This window comes from Dermacentor silvarum, chromosome 7 (genome assembly GCF_013339745.2).
Source record: "Dermacentor silvarum isolate Dsil-2018 chromosome 7, BIME_Dsil_1.4, whole genome shotgun sequence".
NCBI lineage: Eukaryota > Metazoa > Arthropoda > Arachnida > Ixodida > Ixodidae > Dermacentor > Dermacentor silvarum.
Genome location: NC_051160.1, coordinates 121,543,173 through 121,568,708, shown reverse-complemented (window position 1 = coordinate 121,568,708; position 25,536 = coordinate 121,543,173). Strand labels below are relative to the sequence as shown.

Sequence of the window (25,536 nt, the reverse complement as noted above, 5' to 3'; positions counted from 1 at the left end):
GCGGCATCGGCCGCGAGTGACGCAGGCACAGAGCCGACGGGAGCTTGCACGATTATCTCACGACAAAATACAGCGCTCACCACAGAGTACTACAGTGAACGGCGAATGCGGAGCAGTACAATAGCAGAAGAGACCACAACTTAAATTTCGCACGTGCACACGCTGATACCAGCTGTTATGCCTCCTGGCTAGACTAGGCTAGACCAATGCGTTGCCAGCCGGCCAGCTGCCTCGACACTAACGACTCAACACTGAAAAGTTAGATCAACGTACGCACAAGTTAAGTGTAGAAAAACGCATTTCAAAGTATTAAATACTCATGTGCCACTGACAGGGCTGCAAATATTTATTAAAGCTTTGTTTCAGGATTTTGTCTTGTTGTTTTGTTTTTTTTGTCGTTTTAGACCAAACTTAGCCACATCTAAAAAGTGAGCAGGCAACATTGACACCAACTCTCTTTTTGCGTTTTTTTGTCGCCATTTTGTTAATATTTAGCTCTTCGCACCCTTACCTCCTTGCTAGAAGCACGTGTGCTTGTTTTGCAATCCACGATGTCGCACATTCTTGTGAAATGGGTGGAGGACGAAAAGTGGGACGTATATCCCGTCAGTGCCCTGGCCGACGCGGATGTGGCCTTCCGCTTAATATCCCAGCAGGGATGCATCAAACAACTGCGCGGAACGGTTCACCGCGTGAGCTGGAAGGAAGGAGCGCCACCGGCCTTGGCAGAACTTCTTGCCTTCGGTGAGTACATCTCGTGTTTTTTGACAGCTGTCCCAACTAAAGGCCTGTTCGATTCACTGAGGGCGCACACAACCAAATTTTGTGCTTTGCCCAGGATGTCAGTGTAGCGTGTTGCAGGTATCATCAGTCGATCACTAATACGGGTGTCACGCGGCTCATTTTGATCGCGATCAAGCCCGATTCGGATCGAATTTCTCGATAGCGATTGGTTCATTTGCGCAAGCTGCGCGAGGCAGCCAATCGCGATCAAGAAATCCGATCCGGATCGCTCCCGATCGCGATCAGAAGTGTACGCGCGACACCGGTACAAGATGTGGAAAAAAGCATGTCATAGAGAAAATGATCGACGCGACCAGTGTCTGTGCTAGAAGTTGATATTTTTCAGCTGTGCCTGAGCAGCACAACGTAACACAGGATAGCCATGAATGGCATCCTTTCATCAAGTTCATTTGTACTCTCTCAATGGGGATTTAATCACCGATGTGTTAATCAGACAGTTGCTGCTTATGGTAAGAACACGCAAATCGCGTGTTACCGTGTAGATTCCTTCGCTCACGAAAAAAAAAAATCTACAAAAGTTAGTCTAAAAAATAATGAAAAAAAAAAAGTAGCTCTTCGCGACATGTCCGGCCTTTTTCCCGCTGCAGAACACCGAAAACAAAAATTAGTGTGCCGCTATATTTGGCCTAGAGAACACCTTTTAAGTGGCAGCTTACAAGAAACAAGAAACTTTTTTCAAAGTCAGTTTTATTTAAATATATCCGCATAACTGCCTTCTCATGACATTGATTCTGATTGCCTCGCTAGGCTGCTTTGCAACTTTATGAACGTAAAACTTTTAGCTCAGCTGGTGGGTAATCCATCGTAGTAACAGCTCCCAAGCACACAAAACACTCACATACATGCACCCACCCACATAACACGAAACAAGGGTGTTTAATTGTATGTAAATAAAGGGGTTGAACCCTCTTATATCACACATGTGCTTCTGTGATCAGGGGGTCCTTTTTTTGGTGTTTGTGTGTGAGTGCCTGCATATATGTATGTTTTCTGTGCTTGGGAGCTGTTACCAAAACTTTTTGAATAAACCATGAAAAGTGTGGCTCAATAATTTTCTTTTTTTCAATAGCTCATTCGATAACATGGAAATAGTATTGTCAGCACAGGGGTGTCTAGCAGCAAGCACCTGGTGGCATTATTGCTGAAAGGTCCTTATTATTCTTTTTATCTTGATGGCATTTGGTTGGGCAGCTAATATGTGTGCGGATTTATGAAATACTCCATAAATAACAGCATCTACCATTTATTTAACAGGAAATCCACAGCAACTCGAAAAAAAGAGAGCCCGTCTCGTGTCGGAGGCTGCTGCGCAATCTGATCTGCCAACAGAAAACGTGAGTATACCATCTGGTTAAGTTTCATTGACCATCTTGTATGAATCTGAACAACAAGGTGAAAATGGCGGATCTGTCGCCTATACCTTGATTGAACGCAGATAATATCAAGGGTGTGGTTGGGCAAACCATTGCATGCGAAAAGTGCTTGTGCGCACAAACTTAAAAAATAATAGACATCTATTTTTCATGTGCTGAAGATGCCCTCTTGCAGCAGAGTGTGTGTCTAGACTTTCTTTGGACAGAATGACTACACAGAAAAGCAGAAGCTCTAAGCTGCAACGGTCTGAGCCTCCAGTTTCTACGAGTGCTTACAAAGCATCAGTCAAACTGCATCCGGTTAAACCAGAGGGAAGCAAATTGAGCCTTGAAAACTGGTTATCTGGATCTATAAAAAAAACGAGTATTCAGGATATATGGCTTGATTAACTGGTTAGGCAGATATTTGAACACATTTGGTATTGGGAACAGTTTCTTCAAAAACTTGTGTTGTGTCACAGTGTCGCATGCAAAGTGCAACAATTCATAATCTGTAAAATTGTATGTTTATTAGACAGCCCAAAATGTCGCTATAAATTCTTCAGTTATGCTTTACGTGTGCTTTGGCACTTAAAGGGGACTACAAGTTTGTTTTTTGAACAGTGACATCTGCATCTGAACAACCATTAAATATGTGGGGTAAAACTTTGCTAACACTCTGAAGAAGCTTGTGGGGCAGAGTCAAAATAGCTTAGAAAATTTTAAAAATCGTGAAGGATTTCTTGGATGCTTCTGGTTAACCATGGAGCCCCCGAAGTTGTCCTTAAATTTGTCAGTGACTTGCTGTAGTAATGCTGTGGAGGTCTCTGAAAACCATTGCAGCAGTGACACACTTTAATTTGTCACCATTCAGTAATGCATGCAATATCCTCAGCCCAGAATGATATTACTATGCTGTAGAGCCATATTTCTCATCCTCAGCATTACCATGCTGCTGCTACCACTCTGTAAGGTAGTCATACCTCAGGCTGCATCTTTTCTTTGCTTGGCCGTTCTTTAAATTTATTTACAGGTGGTTGGTGGTGCATTTATTGAAAAACATAATATATATGTGTTTGTGCGTGTGAAATAAATAGCAGGGATGTTGAAAGGTTTTATTACATAGCTGGCTGTTCATCGCACTACGACCAAAAGAAGATGCATGTAAATTTACGATGCTAACCCTTATTTATGACTGTTTGCATATAAGCTTATTACGTAACAAGGTTGGTACTTAACCATGCTTATTTAGTCTAAACAAGCGTGGGATGGTTTCTGTAGCAATTCCTTTTCCCACTGACAATGCCTTTTAGTGTTTTTTGTCGTGAGTGGCCAAGCGATGCTGTGCCTTGGGCAGAGAATTGAAAGGAGCCATTCAGGAATGCGAAAACCATTTAGAGGCATTGATATCGGGAAAAGGCATCGCTAAAAAATACCGGCGATGTTCGGTGCTTTTTCCTATTATTGCCATAAGCTAATAATTTGTTTATAAAATTGAATCGAAAATGCAGAGGACCTGATGCAGTATGAGCAAGTGACCATTGGTTGTCGTTGAAACCTAGTTAAAGGTCTGTGGGGGGAAAAAAAACGGGACATCCGAATATTCAGATATTATTTGTCAACCAACCAGGCAGCGTAACCCATCAATAACTTGTGCATCAAACAACTGAATAACCGGTATTACCATTCGCTTGATTTGATGGTGCCACAGCAGTGTCAACTACCATTGGCAAAATTGAATTATGTGGTGTTTGTAAAAAAGCTACATGTTGATAACTTCATCGAAAGTCTGTGAAAATGGACTGCCCGCAGATATTTTTTGTGTGAATGCTGCTGGCATACCTAAATCAATTCATTGTGTTTTTAGAATATAAACACATTTTCTTAATTTCAGATCAACTCATGCAGCACCTGTGCTGCTCAGGTAAAGCAGCTTGTCGAAGAGAATGAGGCTCTCAGAGCTGAAGTAGAGAGGATGAAGCGGACGGCAGAGGAGCGCGATCACGTTGCTGGTAAATTCCTTTCAACATATGCTGTCACAACATTATAGCGTCTTCTCGTGCCAAATGTCACAACCTTGGTGCTTGATCACTTGCCAGTGCTCTTAAAGAAGTTGGAGACTTTTCAACATAAGAAATACATTCATGTCAGGAAACATTTTGTCAGGAAAAGGATGTTACTTCCGTTCGTACCATGTGAACTTTGTAATAAGGTGCCAAACTATGTGTTATAAAAGGCACTGGCAAAAACACTGTTTCTTTGTTATGAGAACAGAACAAAATTTTGCAGATAAGAGAAGCCTTACGCAAAAATGCATTCATCCATCATTCGCGATTTCTAGAATATTAGTAGGCCATAAAGTAAAATAACTTGTAGTTAGGCATTTTTCCAGCAAGAGCTTAAAGTTTACATCAGCCAAGTGGTCAGGAGCGCTACTGCGCAATTACATTTGCTTGGATGGAATATGGCACAATAGGGCACACAGGTGAAGAATTTGAAAAAAAAAAAGAAACTGATTCAGGGGGGTCTGCTACTTTAACAATGAAGTGACCCTAGGAAAACATATGCAATAACACTGCCTCCTCTGATAGCTCATTGTTTTGTTTTTAAACTGAGGAACTTTTATTAAAAGAATTTTTGGTTAAAGGGAGAAAAAAATTTTTTTGAAGTGCTCTTAATTCTGCCGGTCTCAAAATTAACAATATGTCTTATCATTTGAGGAAGCCTCTTGGCGACAAAGAATGCATGAACACGAGCGCTCCTCTGCTAATAAATAGAGGGTAGGCTAAACTGATTCGAAGTTGATTCCTTCAGTGCTGGGGGTGGTTACGAGCCTCTTCAGCCAAGCAACACTGCTAGATTACATGTATTCACCTTCATCACGCTGTCTGCTATTGACCTTCACGTAAAAGCCCAGAAAGAAAAGACCTGCTCGGTGTCCTTACAAGGCACCAGCCAGTGCATTGACTCTGACCTGTTTGCTGCTGACTGCCTGCGCCAAATGAGTTAGAATTCCCCAGAATGCAATAATTAACACAATTTAATCATTGCATTATGATGACCAAGTTGAGATCATAATGTGATGACTTACCACATTGAAAGCGAGCAAGATTGTTTTGACACATAACATTATAATCTCATAAATAGCAAACAAGTCGGTGTCAATGTGCTGCCTGGTGCCATGTAAGGACACTGAGCCGGCCCTTAGCAGACACCGACATGCTGGTAAATGCATGTAATCTAGCAGCTCTGCTTCACCGATGAAGCCTGTAACCACCCCAGCACTGAAGGAATCAACTTTGCATCAGTTTGGACTGCCCTCTGTTTATTGGTACAGGAACAGTTGTGTTTAATGCTACAGATTTAAATATAGCAAGAGGTGAAATGACGAGAGGAAAGAAAATGAACATACATCCACTCGCACAAAAATTTGGAAAGGGGCAGCGGAGAGCACCATGGAAATAAACAAAATGAAAATGGCAGCTTTGTGGCACGGTCAATACACAAAATGTTATCTATCTCAGTCCCTTTGACTGCACCTCAGAGTTGGATGACATTTTGTTTATTGACATGCCGTAAGCTCCCATTTTCAAATTTATTTCATGGTGCTCTCTGCTACCCCTTTCCGATTGTTTGTGCGAGTAGCGCTGCATGTGCATTCTTTTTTTTTTCTCTCATCCTTTGACCTCTTGTTATATATTAAACCTGTTATAGCATCCTTATTTGAGTACAGGAAAGCGCAATAGATGTGACAGTGTGAGGCGAGACAGAGGGCACAAGCGCTACTGACAACGCTTCATTGGAAAATTTTGCTGCAGCAGCATAATGCGCGCATTGCACCCAAGGCACCCCGAAACCAGCAACGGAGCAGGCGCAAAAACAAGGATATACGACAATAATATCGAACCACATGTGCACGATCTCTTCATGAAACATGATAATTGGGAAGAATGTGTACCTCGTCAATTGCGCACTAGAGGCATAAAAAACTATACAGAAGTAAATCAACCAGCATATCTGTGCCTAGCCATAAATTGCGCTTCTTTGTTTAAAGGAGTACTGACACAAAAATTTGAAGTCGAGATAACTCGTGAGATCGATTTAGGTGGGACACACACACATCGTCTGCAAAATATCAGCGGCGAATACAGCTTAGAACATCTTTAAAATCAATTTTAAAAGTACGTGTGCGCAGCCACCCGCGAAGTGCAGCACTTCGCGATATAGACACCAAGGAAGGATTGTAAATAACCGAGAAAACGCTATGTCACGAGTTTGCACTGTCGTCGGGGCGGGGCTAGCGAGCAAGTTTCTCCCTGCTCCGATCGCCCCGGTGCTTTCTTGTTCTCCCTGGTCGAGATGCTGGCCTCGTTCGCCACTGACGGCGGCACAATAATTGGCTTATTTGTTTCTGACACGAGATAGCTTTTAGAGTTAAGTGATCTCGAAAGTGTGTATGTTGTGAAACGTTGCGTGATTTTGGCTCGCAAGCGGTCAGTGCACCTTGCTAACGTGTTTTCTCATCGCTACCAACGCCGTTGGCAAAACTAATTGTACTGTCAGTTATGAGCGTCTTAAATGTGCAGACGTTGATTGTGTTGACGAATATAGGTGATTTATTACGAGCTGCGGACAGATCGCAAGGGCCGTCAGCCCGGGATCAGACGGCCAGCGAGCTAGGCCTACACCGTTTCCCAGCGATTGCCAGCTTGCCCGTGGCGGATCGAGTCATAAGTGGCTGGCCACGTCTAATATGGTGGCGACTCCTGCCTGGAGGAAATAGTCGCCGCTGGACGACAAAAACGAGGACGGCGCGACGACGTCGCAAAGCTCGACGAACTAGCAACACGAAGCTCGCTCAGAGAGCACTCGCTTGCCTGCGAGCGCGCTGTCTTGAACACGTCGCAGTTTTGTGCGATCACGTGCTCACTGTGTTTACAATCCCTCTTCTCCCATCTCGTTGCTCTCTGAAACCGAAACTTGGACTGGTCGCTGCACAGAAGATTCCAAATAATTACCTGTCGCACTCTGAAGCAAACGAGGTTTTGCACCGTGATTGCTGGGTCATTAGCTACTTATTACAGCAGAAAAAACAAGAATGAAAATTTTTGTGTCAGTACTCCTTTAAATGTGCCACCGAAGTCACGCTAACGCACATATAAGATCCATAATTCTCTATTAAGAGCGCTTCCAAAAGCTTGCACTCTAGTTTTTCTACAGTTTACAACTCCTGCATTCTTCAATTGCAAATAGTAACTACACTTTTTGAGCGTAGAGCAAGATTCGACCCTCCTCCTTATTTCAAAACACTGGCTCTGGTTCCAGCACTGGCCAGCCTGTCCCAACTAAGCATGCCCGCAGCCTTCAGGAATTCTGTACGCAACAGAAGTATACTTTTGTTGTGCTATAGCGCATGATGATGTATGGTGTTTAATGGCGCAAGGGCCAAGTATGGCCAAAGAGCGCCATGCCAGTGTTTGTGAGCTTGCAGTGGAGCGATGAATTCTGAGAAATAGATGAGGCGTGGCTGTAAAGAGGCCTAAAATAGTCGCTGTAAAGTGCGTAAAACATACATGTATTAAGATCATGGCAATGGCTAATGAGGTGTGCTATGAAAACGAAGAATGCATTGAGGGAGAATGATACGATTTACAAAATATAACAGATGCAAGAATTGGCCAGAAGCACAATTGCCTAAACAAAGCCCTTGAAACACAAGGGCCTGAAGGCACGTGCTATAAAAATAAACTATCACAGCAGCATCCTCTGGAGAGAGGATGCGCTATGAACTTATTGGGCTAATAACGTGTAGTACAACATCGTTCAAGAAACGGAGAACTGCTTTGGCGTTAAAAAGAGGTTCTTCACCAATAAACATCGTAGGATGAAGAGGGATATGATAGTGGTATGCTACAGGGAAATGTTTCCTTCTCTCTGTTTCGGCTTCCCGACACTCCAGTAAGACGTGGAGTACGGTCAGCCTTTCCCCACATCTGCCACAGAGGGGAGGTTCAGCACCAGTTAAAATATATGAATGTGTACCATATGTATGTCCTATTCTAAGGCGGCAAAAGAGAACTTCAGTGTGTCGTGACTTTGTTAATGATGGCCAGTTGCCCAAAAGGGGCTTAATTACATGGAGTTTGTTCAGTGTTTGTTCATCCCATAAGTGTTGCCAATAGTTTCTGAGTTTTTTGCGTAGAAATGGCTTTAAGTCTGTGGCAGGAACGGGTATGGAAAAATTGCTAGGTTTTGTTGCTATGGAAGTTGCCATTTTGTCGGCAAGCTCGTTACCCTCTATATACCTGTGCCCAGGCACCCAACATATTACAACGTGTTGATTAGAAGCATACATATTGCAGAGTAATGAATAGAGGTTATTTATAACAGGATTTTTCTGTTTTCGTAGAGATTTCAAAGATTTCACGACACTTAAGGAATCTGTGAATATAATGGCCTTTGGGAGCTTGGCTTTCTTGATGTGTTTAGTAGCCGACAGTAAGGCATAGGCCTCTGCCGTGAAGATACTGGTTTCAGGATGTAAGACGTCAGATTCAGAAAACGATGGGCCAACAGCCGCGTAAGAGACGCCGGCTTGTGATTTCGACGCATCCGTGTAAAACTCTGGGCAGGTGTACTTCGACTGAAGCTCTCGAAAGTGCATATGTATGTGCGCCTCTGGGGCGTGTTTTGTTACATCTACAAATGATGTGTCGCATTCAACGATTTGCCATTGCCACGGCGGCGACAGCTCTACTGGAGCCATCAGGCAATTTTCGAGGATTGGGACATTCATTTCATCGAAAAGTTTTCTGACCCGCATTGAGAAAGGCTCTCTCACTGAGGGTCGATTATGGAATAGTGCAGCAGATGCCATATCGTTAAGATGTTTGTAGCAAGGATGTCGAGGGTTAGACTGTACTTTGAAGAAATATGTGAAACTGGTGTATGTTCTTTGTAGGTGAAGGGACCACTCATTTGATTCTACGTATAGACTCTCAATAGGGCTTGTTCTGAAGGCGCCTGTGGCTAATCGGATACCCAGATGGTGGACGGGATCCAGTATTTTTAGCGCGCTTGGCGCGGCTGAGTGGTATACCATGGCACCATAATCCAAACGTGATCGAACAAGGCTCTTATAGAGGTTAATTAGGCACTTCCTATCACTTCCCCATGTTGTATGAGAGAGAATTTTCATTAAGTTCATTGTTTTTAGGCATTTTGCCTTCAGATATTTGATGTGCGGAATGAAGGTCAGTTTTGCATCAAGTACAATACCTAAAAACTTGTGCTCCTTGTTCACAGGTATTCGTTGCCCAGACACTTCGATACTGGGGTCGGGGACTAGTCCTCGCTTTCTTGTGAAAAGGACACAGGAACTTTTCTGGGGGTTAAGATTAAATCCGTTTTCGTCTGCCCATTTAGACACTTTGTTTAGGCCTTGCTGTATCTGTCGTTCACAAACTGCGAGGTTACAGGATTTAAAGCCTAATTGCACATCGTCTACATAGACAGAATAGATGATTGCTGGAGGTAGTGATGCACGGAGCGAGGTCATCTTAACAATGAACAGTGTGCAACTGAGCACCCCTCCTTGAGGTACACCAGTTTCTTGTGTAAATGGGCGGGACAATACGTTGCCAATTCTGACTCGAAAAGTACGGTTAGACAGGTAGCTTTCTATAGTGCTAAGCATATTACCTCGAATGCCCATATGCGACAGGTCTCGTAAGATACCGTACCGCCATGTCGTATCGTACGCCTTTGCCATATCGAGAAATATAGACAAGAAATACTGATTGTGTACAAAAGCATCACGGATGTTTGCTTCGATGCGAACGAGGTGGTCGGTTGTAGATCGGCCTTCCCTAAAGCCACATTGAAATGGGTCAAGCATTTTGTTAGACTCTAAGAAATGTACAAGACGGCGATTGATCATTTTCTCAAAAAGTTTGCAAAGGCAGCTCGTAAGTGCTATAGGCCGGTAGCTGGTCACCAATGATGTATCATTACCGTGCTTTAAAATTGGGATGACAATAGCTTCTTTCCATTTAGCTGGCAGATACCCAGCGGCCCAGATAGTGTTAAAAAGTGTGAGTAGTGTGATTTGCGTGTCGGGGTGCAAGTGCTTAATCATATCGTACATGATTAGATCCGGACCCGGTGCAGAGCTCTGACATGCTGACAAGGCAGCTTTAAGTTCGGCAACGCCAAAAGGACGATTATAAGGGTTATTTGGGCTGCATTTTCGGTTTAGTGGCTTACATTCTTCTATTGTTTTGCACTTCAGGAAGCTCGCTGAGTAGTGGGTGGAGCTAGACACATGCTCGAAGTGTTGACCAAGTGCGTTGGCCTGGTCTTCCAACGTGTTTCCTTCTTTATCCACCACGGGCAACGGATGAACTTGTTGTCCCTTAAGCCTCCTTAGTCCGCTCCATACTTTTGCCTCCTGTGTGTATGAATTGATGCCGGACAGGAACTTCTCCCAGCTTGCCCTTTTAGCTTGCCGTCGCGTTCGCCTTCCTTGTGATTTTATGTTTTTAAATTCCATCAAATTTTCTGCAGTTGGGAATCGGCGAAGTATGCCCCACGCTTTATTTTGTTTTTTACGCGCCTCCTTGCACTCATCATTCCACCATGGAACTCGTCTTCGGGATGAGCAACCGCTTGATTGTGGAATGAACTTCTTTGCTGCCTCGATGATAAAATCGGTAAAATACGCTGTCGCGTCATCTATACTAAATTCGCTGATAAAATCACGGGATATAAAAGTCGATTCCTTAAAACGTTTCCAATCAGCAGAGGCTAGTTTCCATCTAGGTACATGTGGAGGGGAGTCACCTTGCGTTACTAGGCTTAGAGTTAATGGAAAGTGGTCACTTCCGAATGGGTTTTTGATTACATTCCATTCTAAATCAGGAAATAGGGAAGCAGATCCAATCGCCAAGTCTATCGATGAATAGGAATTGTGGTGAGGATTATAATATGTTGGCTCCTTCTTATTAAAGAGGCATGCACCGGAGTTTACTAAAAAGTTTTCTACGAAACGGCCTCTTGCGTCGCATCGTGAGTCTCCCCACAATGTATTGTGGGCGTTAAAATCTCCCACGAGTATGTAGGGCTCGGGAAGTTGATCGATAAGATTATAAAAGTCTGTTTTCTCGAGGTGATGATTTGGGGGTATGTAAATAGAACATACCGTGACCAATTTGTTAAATAGGATAGCCCGAACAGATACTGCCTCAAGGGGCGTCCGAAGGGCGACGTGTCGACAAGCTACGGACTTGTCGGCAACTATTGCTACACCGCCGGAGGCGTTAGCCTCGTTACGGTCTTTTCGGAAGATGGTGTATTGACGAAGGAAGTTTGTGTTTGTAGGTTTCAGATGTGTCTCTTGAACACACAGCAACTTGATGTGTCACAGAACACACAGGCCTCGTCTCGAGGGACGAGACCTTGGAGGCCACCAGCCCTGAGGTCGATGGCCCCGTGTTCTGAGATGGCGGAGCAGCCTGAGCTGCAGCCGCCGAGGGGGCGGATGGCGTCGCTGGCGGCTCACTGCGTGTGAGCCGGACAGCCGCCGGAAACCGTTGTGTCGCTGCCCCCTGACGCGTCACATCGGCAAAGGTGTTTTTGGGCAGGTATGATACCCGCCTACGTGCCTCCTTGAATGATATGTTCTCCTTTACTTTGATTGATACTATTTCTTTTTCTCTTTTCCAGGTAGGGCACGACCGCGAGTATGCGGCGTGCTCCCCATCACAGTTTACACAGTGGAGAGAGTTTTCACATGATTCAGAGAGGTGTTCGTTCGCACTGCATTTCGCACAAGTCTGACGGCCTCGGCAGTTCTGTGAACTGTGGCCAAATCTTTGGCATTTGAAGCAACGGAGAGGGTTGGGGATGTACGGCCTTACTCTGATTTTAATGTAACCTGCCTCGATGGTTTCTGGCAGCACACTGGAACCGAATGTGAGTATTAGATGCTTAGTGTCAATTTCTTTACCATCACGCCTCATTCTGATCCGTTTTACGTTGATTACATTCTGTTCTTTCCATTCTTCCAGAAGTTCAATCTCGGTAAGCTCCATGAGATCAACATCGGAAACTACACCGCGGATGGTGTTCATGGTGCGGTGTGGGGTCACTGAAACGGGTATGTCCCCAAGAGACACTAGGTTAGATAGTTTTTCATGCTGCTTTTTGTCGTGAAGTTCCAAAAGAAGGTCCCCACTTGCTAGTCTGGATGCCTGATAGCCTGGGCCAATTGTCTGAGTTAGACATTTGGAAACGAGGAAAGGCGAGATCATTCTCGTTGTCTTTCCTGGTTTCTCACAGTGAATTACTTGATAGCGGGGGAAGTTCTCGGTGTTACGGCCAAAAAATTTAAATACTTCTTCGGTGCGCCCTCGTTTCTGAGGGCGATCAGGGAGTTTGGGAAAGGATCTATCCATCCAAATTTGCAGTTTTCGGCAGTAACGCCAGCCGCCCACCATGGAGCCCAACAAGGGGACGCCACAGGTCTTATAGAAAACAAGTCCTGCGGACGCCCACTGTACGTCACCACTATAACCGAATATGAAGTAACCTAGGTTGGCTCCTCACACAGGGTTAACCCTCGCTGCCAAGAAGGTCGGAAGTAATATAGAAGAGAGTAGACGACAGGAAAGATAAAAAGGCGAGAGAGAAAGACGAAGATTGGAGAGAGAGACAGGAAAAGGCAACTACCGATTTCCCCCGGGTGGGTCAGTCCGGGGGTGCCGTCTACGTGAAGCCGAGGCCAAAGGGGTGTGTTGCCTCCGCCGAGGGGCCTTAAAGGTCCAAACACTCAGCGTTGGCTCAACCCCCAGGATCCCCCTTTCCCCGGACACGGCTAAGCCGCGCACGGTTAGACGCGGGAGGGTCCAACCCTCGTGTGCTCGGGTCCGTGGTGTCGCAACACACTGCTATAGCGCATGCGACATACTGATACTCGTGTTTCTTCATGCAGTATTTCCTTACTTGACTGCCCATGTCGCGTTTGCATGGTAGCGCCAACTTGCATGGCACAGAAAACTAAATCCACCCCATTCTTCCCTGCGACTTTCCTAAGTCGTGCAAGATGTTATGCACATATGGCACAACCTCAAACAAATGCCTCATCTGCGGGATACCTAAAACGTCTACTGCAGGCTCTTTGCACAGCTGATTAAGCAGTGTTTTTGCGACAGCTTAAAGGAGCAGAAGCTAGAACTCGGCTTGCTACAACATTTCTGCTTGGTGACCGCAGCTTTCCGTTATCCTGTGTAGGCAGGACTTCACAAGAGCCGACCTGAAACATGATTTTGCGATTCCCCTCTTAATCAGTTGCGAATGTGAGGAATTGAAGGGTAGAATGGCTTTCTTGGATCTTGGCATGTAGTCCAGCAGATGGCACTTTCATTAAAAAATTATGCAAAGCTCTAAGAACTGAATGGAATGGGCCTGCTAGAGCACAGATGTGAACTTAGCAAGGAAGAACACTTGCTAAAAACTTCTACGACTTACATAGCCACTAACAAGAAGTGTATCGGTGCGTCTCAATTTAAAATGACTGAAAAATGGTCTTGGTGCCCAAACACCTTCACTGCACCTAGGTCGGCTGCATCGAGCTTATGTGGGTGCAGTTTGACTGTGGTGAAATCCAAAAGCCCCTGTCTATTGTGATTTAGGTGTGCACTAAAGAACCTTACACGATTAGTTTCATAACTGATTTATTTTGCATTTCCAGAGGCAGCCAAATTAGTGAAAAGGTTGTGAAAGGCCCTGGGTAACGTCGAAACCAAAACACAACAAGCAGCTGAACCTGTTGTTGCTTGCCCAAAGGTAGATATATCTATCCTATCCGCCGTCTTAGCTAGTGTCATAAATGCATGAAATGATACTGAAATGATTTTTTTGCACTATCCTTTAAGTTCTCTGCAAGCTCCAAGTCTGGCAACTGTTCCAACATCCACATTCTTTGGTATTTATGTGTGTGTAGCTCTAGGAGTGTTAGCGAGTGCCACTCAGGCCAATGGTAACACGTAGTATGTGAACTTTATGAGTAGGCAGCTGGCCAATAAACTGTCGTATGTTATTTTAAGGCATCAAACCTGCGTGATTCAAGACCCTTGCTATGAAATGAAGGAGAAAGGGAACTGAAGGCCCACTTTTGTGAAACACATTGATGTGCAACCAACAGATATGCCAAGTATAGCATAGGGGAAGTTATTGTTTTTCTTTAAGTGTAGAAATGATAAAGGAAAATGAAAGTGGACGAAAAAAGATACCGACGATTACAGTACTCCCTAATGTGAAATATGAGCGCAGCCCTATACGTGTTTTCATTTCGCGATATTTTCAGGCAAAGAATGTAGTAGAGTCGGCAATTGTCGTATATCTGATCTGCGGGTCAAACACGTCGGCTTTTATACATGACTCGTCGAAGGTTCCAGTGCAATCGGTGGTGCCGCTTGGCTTCCAGAAAGTGCTACACAATCAGAAACAATTGCTAACCATGACAATCGAAATAAGACCAAAAAAGCGCAAGCGATGGGCTGATGTGAGCAGACGATAGTACAAATCTAGCCGTTCGGCTGAGACCAGATACAAGGACGCATGGAGTGGACGGGTGGGTCCACATGAAACCAGTTTCCTGCACGCACGTCACTGAAGGAGCCGCTCTCATCGGTCTGCGCCGTTCACGGCTCACGCCTTTCATCTTTTGCTGTTTTGCTCATTCAATTGGTTACGCCGCCGCTGATGTTCACTGCAGTAACCAGGCTATTAAGAGCTGCGCTCTAAAAACTTGTCGCTGTAAGTCATGTCAGTAACTGCTGCAGGTTACCGCATCGTTTCAGTCCTTCAAACTGCTATTTGTTCCTAGATATGAAGCTGCCAGCAAATTCTCAATCTCTTGCTCTACAGAAGTTTATGCGCTAACTGCCAAATGATTTTTTTTTTATGCTCCCAGGTCGACATAGGGGGGGGCGTCACTGTGGAGAAAGGCACGCTCGAAAAACTGAGCCGTGCCTGTGAGAGTGGCCCTGGCAAATTTGCCAGGGCTCTTTTGCGAATTGTTTTTACAGAGGATGAGCTGCGAGGAAGGACACTGCTGGGTGGCAGGAGTAATTTACACATTGACCAGCCACTGAAGGAGGCCTTGGACCCTGTTCGTGTTCAAGCTGTGATTGGTATGTATGTTGATCTTATTGTGGGTGCAACTGCAAATTGCTGTCTTGAATGGCTATTTTAAAAATTGGCAGCTCCTCATGCTGTATTTTGTAAGAGATATGCAAAAGCATAGCTGGGCAGCCCTCTTGGTGTCTATATGTGACTGATTTGTTTTTTTTTGCAGTTTGGCTTACTTATTGTCTTTGTTCTATCTACTCATATGGTTCATTCCTTACATTTATATGAGCAGTTATTGTATATAACACATGCCAGCTGATGTAGTGCTACATAAGTCATGCCCCAGTGCACGCAAACACATCTTTTGAAGCATTTGCACTCTTTCATTTATTGTAGTATACGGCTGCTAAACCCTCGGCACTTGTAGTTTAGCTATTTCACTGCATTGACATGAAAGGGTGTTCAGCCATGGCAGCGCATGCACGAAGAGTGCACAGCCACTCGTCCACAGTCTTTGCACACACCTAGTGTTGGAATTCGTGTAATATCACGTTTTTGGAAACGCATTGAATGAAGAGGCCATAGCATTCGCTCCCCTTTGTTTGCAGTGTTGTGACGGCGAGTGGTTGCAGTCATCGAGTGAGATTTGTTCATGTTTGCCTGTGTGAGCATGCATGGCACGATGATTGCTAGTTTAATTAGTAAGCGAATGTTTACTGCAATTTATACATCCGCTAAAACTACAAACCATATTTCCTTATTAGGATTGTTTAAGCACATGCGAGTGGACGCACACAAATGCTAGCTTCAACCAATGCTTTATTAGCAACGAGCGCACAATTTTATATGCATGCAAAACATGCTTGCGTGCACGGTAAAGGGCCTTGTGCACTCTAGATCACGTTCAAAAAATGCAATTCTTTTCTTGACAAAGCAATTCAAAGCAAGCTCGTACACTTCTCACTTAGGCTTACTATTTCTGCTGTTTTATCATACAATCTTAAGGGTAGCTCACTAACAAGGCTTGTCAACCTTCGTGTAATTGTGCGACACTTTGCTGTCACTATCCCTGCTTCCCCTTTCCTGGGAAACTGCGACTTTTTGTCACTGAAGTTTGTTTATACCAATTGCCCGATAATTTGATCATTTTTACTCCCTTATCCGGGTAAGAAAATTCTGTCTGTGACAATTAAATGCATAAACGGTCAAATTTACATTCCACTAAATTTCTATATAGTGAAGTGCCGATTTTACTGACTTTGCTATAACGAGGGTTAACTGTACCGTAAGTGAATTATATAAAATTTCACTGAGTAGTTACTATCCCATCAACCTGTGTTTCCGGTGCAGCAAGGAGTTTGGCGTCAATACTGAGATGTTTACCTTCTTTCTGTCTCCACTCTTAACAACATTATGTTGCACACCTGATAACTGCAGACTCTGGCTCAAAGCATAGCTGAATGACTGTGTGATAGGGCAATTTGAAGGCACTGTGCAAAGTTGAATTGCAGATACCTCAAAGCATGAAAGCTGCCTAGTGTATGCGCAGCCACTGAATGTTTTCTCAGGACTTAATTTCTTTTTACGACTTACCGCTGTATTCAAGAATGCAATTTCAGTTAAACCCCATGTCTGGCTTGATCTGAGTGACGCCTGGCGTGAACGTGCCCAGGGCACTCACGGCTTTTCCTCCGGTGCGTTCACGACAGGCGTCACTTAAGTCAAGCATGTGCTTCAGCTTAAGTTGGGTTCTTTAATACGGACCTTACAGTAGCAGTGTAGCCTGCGTTTAAGCATATATATATAGCAAGTTCTTCTTTTATTAGACATAGTGCTTGTCACAAACAAGAATAGGTTTGCAAATTCTGATGCTTTAATGCTAGTCTAATGCTGTGTTTCTTTTTCAGACTACACATGCTCCAAGTTTCCTTCGGCCAGCATCTCCTACATAAAGAACAGCCTGTCCTCAATGCTCGCAAGGGAGTTGAAGGAATAATTGACAAATAAACTGCAGAGCCATTGTATGTACCAAAAGAACCCCGATTCATGTGCTTTTTCTTAATCACAAAGTTAGACGTTTCTTTTTGCATAACATTACAGGGAAAGAGGCCTTGTAATGGAAAGCCAAGAAATGCACCTTGAAGATGTCAGTGGAGAATATCAAGATTCATTGATTTCATGTTGCATTCCACCTTACATTTCATGGAAGTACCATAGTTCATCTATGGAAATTTCATAGAAGTACAATTGTTCATCCATGGGAATTTCGTAGAAGTACAATTGTTATTCCATAGAAATTCCATATGAAATCAACGCAATAACTCGTCAATGAAATTACAATGGTTCCACGGTGGCCACTTTTCAATACTGCTCAACAAATCTACAATGAAGGGACAATAGTATTTCAACAAAAATTTTGTTGATTGAGCAACAGAACGTCAATGGAATTTCTACTAGAATACAACAAGAATTTTCATAAGGGTAAACACCATTATTTTCATTCAGCCCTTCCGAATTCTTTACTTCAAATCCGTGCAAATTTCGAAATGTTATCGGCATGCGCAAATCTGATGAAGTTCGCTTGAAGAACGATCGAGGATTCTTTGTCTCAAATAAACAGCCCAGGGGTGCCGTCTACGTAAAGCAGAGGCCAAAGAGGTGTGTTGCCTCCGCCGAGGGGCCATAAAAGTCCAAGCACTCAGCATTGGCTCAACCCCCAGGATCCCCTTTTCCCCGAACATGGCTAAGCCGTGTACGTCTACACACGGGAGGGTCCAACCCTCATGTGCTCGGGTACGTGGTGTCGCAACACACCAAACGCCTACTTACGCAGACGCCCCTGCGGGGGTCATAGTAAACTTCGAAGGACACCTTTTTCCGGTAAGAGTGGCGAAAGTCAAACCTGAGGGGTACATCGTCAGCACTATGGAGAGGACCAAAAAGAATTGGAGATGGCCGGACCGCAAAGACATATTTTTGTACTCAAAAGAAGAAATTTTGTACACAATTGAATTCCCTAGACCAGTAGTCAAGCGAGGCATCTTTGAAGTAAAAGATCTTGACTTTGGTTTAGTCCGCTAGGTGGTATCGCACACGTGAAAACAAATCTGCGGGGGTGCACGATTTAAGTTAGCGTACCTTTGTGGCCTTTGTTCCACTGCTCGCTTACGATTTGCCGTAATGTCGTCCCACAAGAGCGAAAAACTCGACCCGCATGTTATGGCACACCAACACTAATTGCTGGTCGCCTTCATGGAGGGTCACCCGTTCCTCGTGAGGGCAGCATGTGCACTGGGCTAAGAAATTACGGTAGAGTGCAAGCAAGCGCTGCGGAGTTAACTCGCCACACTGTTGAACGCGGAGGGCCCGGCCGTCAAGACTGCAGAACAGTGGCAGGGATACTGGCGGAAAGAAATTTTCCTTTCGTGCAATGATGCCGCCGCAGCTTCCGCAAGCCAGAGGCGAGTGTGAGGAACCGTTCTGTTGCTCGCGATGTTTACAATGCTGTTCGTAATTGCAGCGGCACGGGTGGAGAACGCCTGCCCGGCCTTCGTGGCCGCATCACTCAGTTGGTGGGCATCTCCACGGCGACGGGCGTGTGCAAGCCCTGTTTTCAGCCGCTGGACGAGGTAAGCCATTGATTAACGCAGCAATAAACTAGGGGACGCACCAGCATTTTTTTTTAACAATAGCATCGTGTATACTGCATCGCGTAGGCATTGCTATATACCACACTCACGCAGCGCACTTCCAATTGCGATCAAGCCCAATTTGGTATTTCTCCAACGATTGGCTCCTTTGCTCTAGGCAATCGCAATCGAGAAATGTTATTCCAAACGAGCTCAATTGCAATTGAAACTGCCTGTGTGACACAGGGATATGCTGCTGGCATGCACAAGGCGATTTACTGCTATAGATTTTCACGAGATGTCTTTTGTTAGTTAGTTAATTCAGGTTTAATGGCGCAAAAGCGACAAAGGCCATGCTGCGCCAACCACAAGGTATTAAGAAATGAAATGTTAGTGCAGCGACAGCTGCGTTACCTTATATTCTGTGTAAAAAACCGGCTTCATCTAAAAACTCGAACAAGTCAGAGAATGGCACTAGCGGATCATCTCCAAATAATGAGGCGGGGTGTAATGGTATGTGTAAGTTATACAGATTCTGCAGAATTTTCCGTCTGTGTGTTTCCAGATATGGACATGTCATAACAATGTGTATTACTGTAAGAGGTTCATGACACTTATCGCAAGTTGGCGGATCTTCTTTTCTAAGTAAGAAATTGTGTGTCAAATGTGTGTGCCCTATTCGAAGTCGACATAGATCACCTCATAGAACAGTTGCTGATGACTGCACGATTTCCACTCGCCAAGCAGGGGTTTGGTTATGTGTAACTTGTTATTGATGCAGGAGTCCCATTCTTGTTGCCATTTTGATGTCAGGGCTTTACGAATTGCTCGGATACTGTCTTTGTATGGAATTTTTGAGTGAGTTAGGTCTTTGTCTGCTGCCATGGCCGCGAATCTATCTGCCGATTCGTTCCCTGGTATCCCAACATGGCTAGGGACCCAGCAGAATCGTATGGTTCGTCCGTATTTGTTATTAACAACCATGTTTAAGATATCGCCAAGCAGCGGTTCACAGGCGGATTTTAAATTTAAAGCTCTGAGTGCACTCAACGAATCGGTGTAAATGACAGCACTCTTCTGTTTGTCGGTGATAACTTTGTTTACTGCTGTCCATATAGCCATAGCTTCGGCGGTAAAGACTGAAGCAGAATTATGTATTCGAATGCTATTTTCCCAATTTTCCGTTACGGTTCCCACACCCACGTATTCTTGTGTTTTAGAACCATCTGTGTAAAATTCTATGTAATCTTTATATTTGTCTTGAATAGTGCGGAACTCTTGCATTATGTGTTCTTGTGGGGTGTCCTCTTTCTTTAAGTGGGTTAATGTCCAATCACATAGCTGTGTAAAATCGCACCATGGGGCCAGTCGTTGCGGCCTTTCAGCAACCTGCAGGACCTCATGAGGAATGTTATAAATCTGACAGTATTCCTCATATCGTAAGACAAGTGGCCGTATCATGTTCGGTTTATTTGTGTAGTGTAACCGAGAGTTGCATTGTGTTACGATTTTGTAGCATATATGTTGTGGTGTTGAACGAATCCTCAGTACATAGGAAAGGGTTAGTAGTGCTCTGTGGTGCTGTAGGGAAGGCTCATTACAGTCAACGTATAAACTCGGGACAGGCGATGTTCTGTAGGCACCGCTCGCCAATCGTATGCCGAGATTATGAATTGGATCAAGTCGTTTAATGCAGGATTGCCTGGCTGCACCATAAACTACATTACCGTAGTCGAGAATGCTACGCACAAGGGACCGATAGATACGTAGTAGGCATATTCGGTCAGATCCCCAGTGCTTGTGCGATAACACTTTGAGAACATTTAATGCTTTATTTGCCTTAATTTTTGTTGTGTTAATGTGGGCTAGGAAGTTCAGTTTTGTATCAAATGTTACGCCTAAAAATTTGTAGTCTCGTTTGACCGGCAGTGTTGCACCATCCAGTGTCAGAACTGGATCGCAATGTAAGCCACGCTTCTGGGAAAATAGCAGTGTAATGGTTTTGTGGGTTGAAAAGCGGAAACCATTTTTGTCAGCCCATTGTGTGAGATTATTGTTATTTGTAGCTGTCTTTCACAGGTGGATAGGTTTGAGGCGCGGCAAGCCACTTGCAAATCATCGACATATATTGAATGCATGACAGACGATGGAATGATTTTGTTAACAGAGTTCATTTTGACTATGAAGAGAATGCTGAAAATCCAACCTTGTGGAACGCCATTTTCTTGTGTAAATGTGCGTGAAAGTGTTGTGCCGAGACGTACCTGAAATGTTCTATTTGACATGAAATCGTATAGGCAGTTTAAGATTCTCCCACGAATGCCCAAATCAGCCAGGTCTCAAAATTCCATATCGCAATGTGGTTTCGTACGCTTTTTCTAAGTCAAAGAAAACCGCGAAACAGTGCTGTTTGTGTAGAAACGCCTCACGTATTTCATGCTCTAGTCGGACAAGATGGTCAGTGGTGGAGCAGACCTTTTTGAATCCGCACTGGTGCATGTCTATTAGGTTTCTTGATTCAAGAATGAATGTGAGTCTCATGTTTATAATGCTCTCATATGATTTGGCTAGACAACTTGTTAATGCAATGGGTCTGTAGCTGCTTGGAGATGTTGCAGGTTTGCCAGATTTTAGAAAAGGCACTACTACTGCGTTTTTCCAATCTATAGGCATTACCCCAGATTGCCATATCTTGTTGAAAAATTTAAGGAGTGCCTCTACCGATGTTTGAGATAGGTGTGCCAGCATTGTGTAGTGGACCCGGTCGAGACCTGGTGCCGTTTTTTTACCGGCCGATAGAACCCTGTGCAATTCCTGCATTGTAAGAGTGTCATTATATCGTTCCATTGAAGCGCCGGTAATGGGCAGTCTCTGTTTCTCAGCTGACTCTTTGTATTTTAAAAATGTGTTTGTGTAATTCGTTGAACTTGAGATGTTGTAAAAGTGCTCGCCTAATAAGTTGGCCTGGTCTTCTAGTGTTGTTTGTGTGCCTGGATTTGTAAGTATTGGTATTGTGTATGATGTGTACTCTCCTTTAAATTTTCTAACCCGGTCCCACATTTGTTTAGATGTGACTGAAATATTGAAGATACATATTTATGCCATGACGATTTCTCTGCCTGACGCCGAACAAATCTTGCTTTGGCTTTGGCCTGTTTAACACTTTCGGGACCGGCCCATAGGGCCATCGGTCGTGTATGACTGATAGCTTCCAACGCGCTTTCAAACTGAATTTTTTGCGCGCTCAGACATGTAGCGCCATCTGCGCGGTATTTTGAACACTACTCCTTCATTCTCAGAGTAGTTCGTTTTTTTTCCGAGAGGTGGCGACGGACAATCGCAGTTTATCTCGGGTGCGGTCGCGTCAGCTGACAGAGAGAACGGCGTCAAGTTCGCGACTCGGCGCGCTAGAAAAGCGACGCGGATCTCGCGATTCCGCTGCTTCAACGGCTGATTTCGTTGACGAAACAAGCAGCGAAGAGTCGGAAGACGACTTCGGAAGTTCAGATTTCAGTTCGGACAGCAAGTCAGGGGACGATCAGCATGGAAGTTCAACAAGTGGACAAAGGTTAGTTTCTTTTTGCTTTCAGCTTGCTCTTGAGCAAGCTTGCGCGGTCGCTACATGTTCTTATGGTGTTATCTTTATTTGGCAGGGTTTCAACAACGTATGGCAATGACGTCCTGCCACCAGCGCAGAAGCGGATCATCTTTGCGCCGCGACGGGCACCTGGCGTACACATCACCGACTGTGTGGGTGTGGCACTCAGGAGCGGACCAAAAAAATTTCTGACGGCCCTTGACTTCTTCGCTCTTTTTTTCACCACGCAAGTGATCACTACGGTTTGTGAAAACTCAAACAAATACGGCTGGACGAAAATACTCGAAAAACCGACGCACGCTCGTTCCGATGGTTCGTGGGAAGAGGTGACCCCGGATGAAATGATGAAGTTCATTGGCCTTATAATTTACATGGGCCTCGTCAAGGTTCCGCGGCTGAAGCTTTACTGGAACGTGGGAGAACTCTACAGTGGCCTGCTTCCACGACGAATAATGCCTAGACGCCGTTTCATAGCGTTGCTCGCTATGCTACATGTTGCTGACTTGGACGATGTGAGCCAGCTATCGAGAGGGAAGCTCCGGTTCGTATGGTGGCTCATGGAGCAAGTGAATCAGGTGTCGGCGAAACTTTTTCAGCCACATCGTGATCTCTCCATCGACGAACGGATGGTGAAATCCAAAGGGCGATCGGGCATTAGGCCATATATGAAAGATAAGGTCACAAAATGGGGCTACAAGCTCTGGGTCCTAGCTGATCCCGGCACCAGATACACGGTACGTTTCAGTGTATATACCGGCAAGCGGGATCAGCCAGGGCCTCATGGATTGGCATTCGATGTAGTTTGCCAGCTGTGTGCCGAATATCTTGATCAGGGATAGCGAATATTCATGGATAACTTCTACATATCGACGCATTTGTTCAGTCACCTGATTGACCGAAGAACATTGGCTTGCGGTACAACTGAGAAAAGACCGGCGAGGATTTCCTGGTGAACTAAAAGACACACGTTGGGAGAAAAAAGCGCGACATGGGGACGTAAGATGGCTCCGTGATCGTGGTATATTGTACCTCCAATGGAAAGACCGTCGGGTTGTCAACATGATGAGCACCATTCACACAGCAAACATGACCGTCACAGCAAAAAGAAGGGAAAAAAGGGGAAACACTTGGGCTCAAATTTCTGTACCGAAGCCATTGCTTATACACGACTACAATGCTGGAATGCTAGGAGTAGATAAATCGGACCAGATGATTGGCTATTACAACGTCCTCATGAGAACTGTTCGGTGGTGGAAAACACTCTTCTTCCACTGCATTGATATTGCATGTGTAAATAGTTTTATTTTTATTTCAAGCACACCGTGCATCACACCCAGAGATCCCCGAACTTGAAAGAAAAGCTGAATATGACCACCTTGCATTCAGGGAAGAACTCGTTTGCCAGATTTTCAACCTCGATGGTGCCAAGCCAGCTCGCACTCCTCCACCACCTTCCACTAAACGAACGCTCCACAAGCCAGAAAACGCAAAAAGGCGCAGAAGCTGCAAGCTGTGCTATGACCGCAACAAAGTTGAACTAAAATCTAATTGTTTCTGCAGAACTTGTGATGTGCACTTGTGTTTCACTACTACTCGAAATTGTTTCCTGCAGTGGCATGAGAGCCAGCAGCTGTGATGGGCACACGAATGCTCTGATGCTGAAGCGAGCTAAAAAAAGGCAGTTATAGATAGGTGGACCAAACCTTTTACATTTAAGAAAGAAGACATTTTGCCACATTTTGTATATTTTGAATTTTTTTAGTTCACAGTTTTACTTGTATATGCATGCCTTTTGAAACTTTATGTTGGTTTTTGGTTAAACTTTCCTTTTGGCACTTTTTCTTGATTATGTATATAATTTTTATGCATAATATTTAGATTGCTTCTGAAAGACCATTCAATTACCTTCATTTTCATGTATAACACATGAGGCTATCTTGTTTATCCGATTTATTAAAAATGTTTTTCATAACACTCTTTGAGACTGCGTTTTTCCCTGGTCCCGAAATTGTTAAAGGCTAGGAGGTTGTTATAGGTTGGATACCTTCGTAAGATTTCCCAGGCCTTATTTTGTTGTTTTTTAGCTTTGGTACACTCGTCTGTCCACCAGGGATTTAGTTTTTTGCGCAAAATACCGGATGACTGAGGTATTGCTGTTTCTGCGGCTGAGATTATAACCTCAACGAACTTTTTATTGAGTTCGTGAACGCTCAGTTCTGGTGAGAAGACCATTTTCAGTTTAGCATGTTCCATAAACACTGGCCAGTCAGCAAGCTGCAGTTTCCACCGGCGTGGCTTAATGCCTAGGGTTGGTGGTGATGGTAAGATTTTTATGATTGCGGGCAAGTGATCACTACCATATGGCGTGTCGAGGGCTTCCCATTTAAGATCGCCAAAAAGAGACGGTGAACAAAAAGCTAAATCTAAACAACTAAAAGTGCGTGAAGTTGGTGAAAAATACGTTGATGCACCCGAGTTTAAGAGGCAGATATCATTTGACAAGATAAAATCTTCAATGAGCTGCCCTCTTGGGTCAGTTTTGCCACTGCCCCAAACAGTACAATGAGCATTAAAATCTCCAACTAAAACAAAAGGCTCCTGCAGCTGGTCTGTTAAATTTTCTAAATCTTTACTAGTAAAATAGGTATGGGGTGGAAGATATAGTGAACAAATGGTGTTGGTTTTATGAGACAGAACGGTGACCACTACAGCCTCGAGAGATGTATTTAATTGGACATTTCGGATAGAAGTGCCTCCCTGCACAAACATGGCGACTCCTCCTGACAGACGGCTGGAGTGTTCGCGGTCCTTTCATACGACAGTAAAACCTTTCAAGAATTGTGTATTTTTGGGGCCTAAGTTCGTTTCTTGAAGGCAGAATGCAACTGGCGATAGCTTATTTATGATGTCTTTGATGTCGCCTAGATTATGAATCAGGCCTCTACAGTTCCAATGGATGATGAAAGCCATTGTAAGACAAATAAAAATGTTTACTTATGTGCGTGTGAGCTAAAAAGTGATA

The 25,536-nt window shown here is 44.3% G+C and overlaps 2 protein-coding genes across 3 annotated transcripts; both read left to right on the top strand.

The window, feature by feature from the left end:
- Positions 1-438: 438 nt before the first annotated feature.
- Positions 439-17,404, top strand: LOC119458400 (uncharacterized). Of its 2 annotated transcripts, none has more exons than XM_037720239.2 (6): positions 439-744; positions 2,059-2,138; positions 4,051-4,168; positions 13,906-14,000; positions 15,245-15,349; positions 17,195-17,404. In XM_037720239.2, exons 1-4 carry the CDS (start codon positions 552-554, stop codon positions 13,932-13,934), a joined length of 420 nt encoding a protein of 139 aa, XP_037576167.1. In that variant the 5' UTR covers positions 439-551; the 3' UTR covers positions 13,935-14,000; positions 15,245-15,349; positions 17,195-17,404. The 2 variants fall into 2 exon arrangements, with proteins under 2 accessions (XP_037576167.1, XP_037576166.2); XM_037720238.2 differs by having other exon boundaries at positions 441-744; positions 15,219-15,349; positions 17,195-17,400.
- Positions 14,674-24,393, top strand: LOC125947199 (piggyBac transposable element-derived protein 2-like). Its single transcript, XM_049671598.1, has 6 exons — positions 14,674-14,718; positions 15,130-15,349; positions 17,195-17,270; positions 18,808-18,916; positions 22,216-22,484; positions 22,570-24,393. The coding sequence occupies exons 1-6, from the start codon at positions 14,674-14,676 to the stop codon at positions 23,351-23,353; spliced, it is 1,503 nt and encodes a 500-aa protein (XP_049527555.1). The 3' UTR covers positions 23,354-24,393.
- The last annotated feature ends 1,143 nt before the right edge of the window (positions 24,394-25,536 follow it).

Bases quoted from the DNA above. Each gene is read 5' to 3' on its own strand.
- LOC119458400 (XM_037720239.2), top strand. From the start codon at position 552: ATGTCGCACATTCTTGTGAAATGGGTGGAGGACGAAAAGTGGGACGTA. The intron at 745-2,058 runs GTGAGTACATCT...TTTATTTAACAG, and splicing joins GGCAGAACTTCTTGCCTTCG to GAAATCCACAGCAACTCGAA. The intron at 2,139-4,050 runs GTGAGTATACCA...TCTTAATTTCAG, and splicing joins CTGATCTGCCAACAGAAAAC to ATCAACTCATGCAGCACCTG.
- LOC125947199 (XM_049671598.1), top strand. From the start codon at position 14,674: ATGACAATCGAAATAAGACCAAAAAAGCGCAAGCGATGGGCTGAT. The intron at 18,917-22,215 runs GTAAGCCATTGA...CTTCATTCTCAG, and splicing joins GTTTTCAGCCGCTGGACGAG to AGTAGTTCGTTTTTTTTCCG. The intron at 22,485-22,569 runs GTTAGTTTCTTT...TTTATTTGGCAG, and splicing joins AGTTCAACAAGTGGACAAAG to GGTTTCAACAACGTATGGCA.